Here is a 1,177-nt window from a genome sequence, read left to right on the forward strand (position 1 = left end):
CTGTTGGAGCAGATCCCAACAACATTAGGAGATAAAAAAATGCAAGATAAAAGAGCAGCTCCACTCCAACACTGGACTGAGTACTGGGACGTCATGCGAGAGGAAGAGCAGCTTCACTGGGCCTCATCACTGCTCTTGTTGCAGTGGTCTCCTCTTCTGAACAAACAGTTCCACTATGTGAGATAAGGAGGAAAGACCTGGGAAAGGCTCAGCTGTACTGCAGAGAGAAGTACATTGACCTGGCCTTCATCAGCAACCAAGACGAAGTAGGATGAGTTCAAAACATAACATATCAATAACGGATTATGTTTGGATTGGTCTGTACAGAGATCCCTCTCACCCAACAGAGTGGAAGTGGTCTGGAGGGTGGAACTCATCATTTAGGTTTTGGGAGCAAGACCAGCCAAACAATCACAATGGAAACCAGGACTGTGTCGATGTGAACAACCATGAGATGAATGATAAGCAATGCACTGAACAATATCCCTTCTTGTGCTTTGATCTGAACGTGGTCCTGGTGAAGGAGAAGAAGACGTGGGAGGAGGCTCTGGATCACTGCAGGAAGCACTACACTGACCTCACCAGCCTGCTCTCTGAGAATGAACATCTCCTCGTCCAGAGAATGATGAATTCAAAGGGGGCCCAGACAGACCATGTATGGACGGGACTGCGCTTCCTGGCCAGCGCGTGGCTGTGGGCGAACGGGGACCCCCTGGAGTACCAGGCCTGGACCGGGGGAAGGCTGCCCCACTGCCCCGCCCAACACCTCCGCTGTGGGACCCTGCCCAGAGAGGGAGAGCTTTGGGGAACCAGGGACTGTGAGGAGAGGAGGAACTTCCTCTGCTCCACATGAGTGACTCCTAGCGGAGCCAGGCATTTACACCTTTGGTGATAACTGAAGTAAAAATGTATGAAAGATCAATATTTACTACGAGCAATAATTAGAATTTAAACATTATTTAACCAGAAAGACCTCTTTCCCAAGGTGTGTTCTCTGTTTGAATATATGTATTCACACTGCATTTAAAACTAAATGGTCATTAAACCTGTAGTGATTAAAATAATGGACATTTTACTCTATACTGTTGTAGCAAATGTGGAATACTTTGCAGGTACAGTACAACCAACTCTGTTCTACTGTAACACTGTAATAAACACTGTTAGGAAGAGTCCTCTT

The 1,177-nt window shown here is 47.0% G+C and overlaps 1 protein-coding gene across 1 annotated transcript; it reads left to right on the forward strand.

The window, feature by feature from the left end:
• The first annotated feature begins 454 nt into the window (after window positions 1-454).
• On the forward strand, window positions 455-853 carry LOC112077708 (macrophage mannose receptor 1-like). Its single transcript, XM_024144178.2, has one exon. It carries the CDS (start codon window positions 455-457, stop codon window positions 851-853), a length of 399 nt encoding a protein of 132 aa, XP_023999946.2.
• The last annotated feature ends 324 nt before the right edge of the window (window positions 854-1,177 follow it).

Source organism: Salvelinus sp. IW2-2015, unplaced genomic scaffold (assembly GCF_002910315.2).
Source record: "Salvelinus sp. IW2-2015 unplaced genomic scaffold, ASM291031v2 Un_scaffold4841, whole genome shotgun sequence".
In the NCBI taxonomy this organism is placed as follows: Eukaryota; Metazoa; Chordata; class Actinopteri; order Salmoniformes; family Salmonidae; genus Salvelinus; species Salvelinus sp. IW2-2015.

Bases quoted from the DNA above. Each gene is read 5' to 3' on its own strand.
- LOC112077708 (XM_024144178.2), top strand. From the start codon at position 455: ATGAATGATAAGCAATGCACTGAACAATATCCCTTCTTGTGCTTTGAT.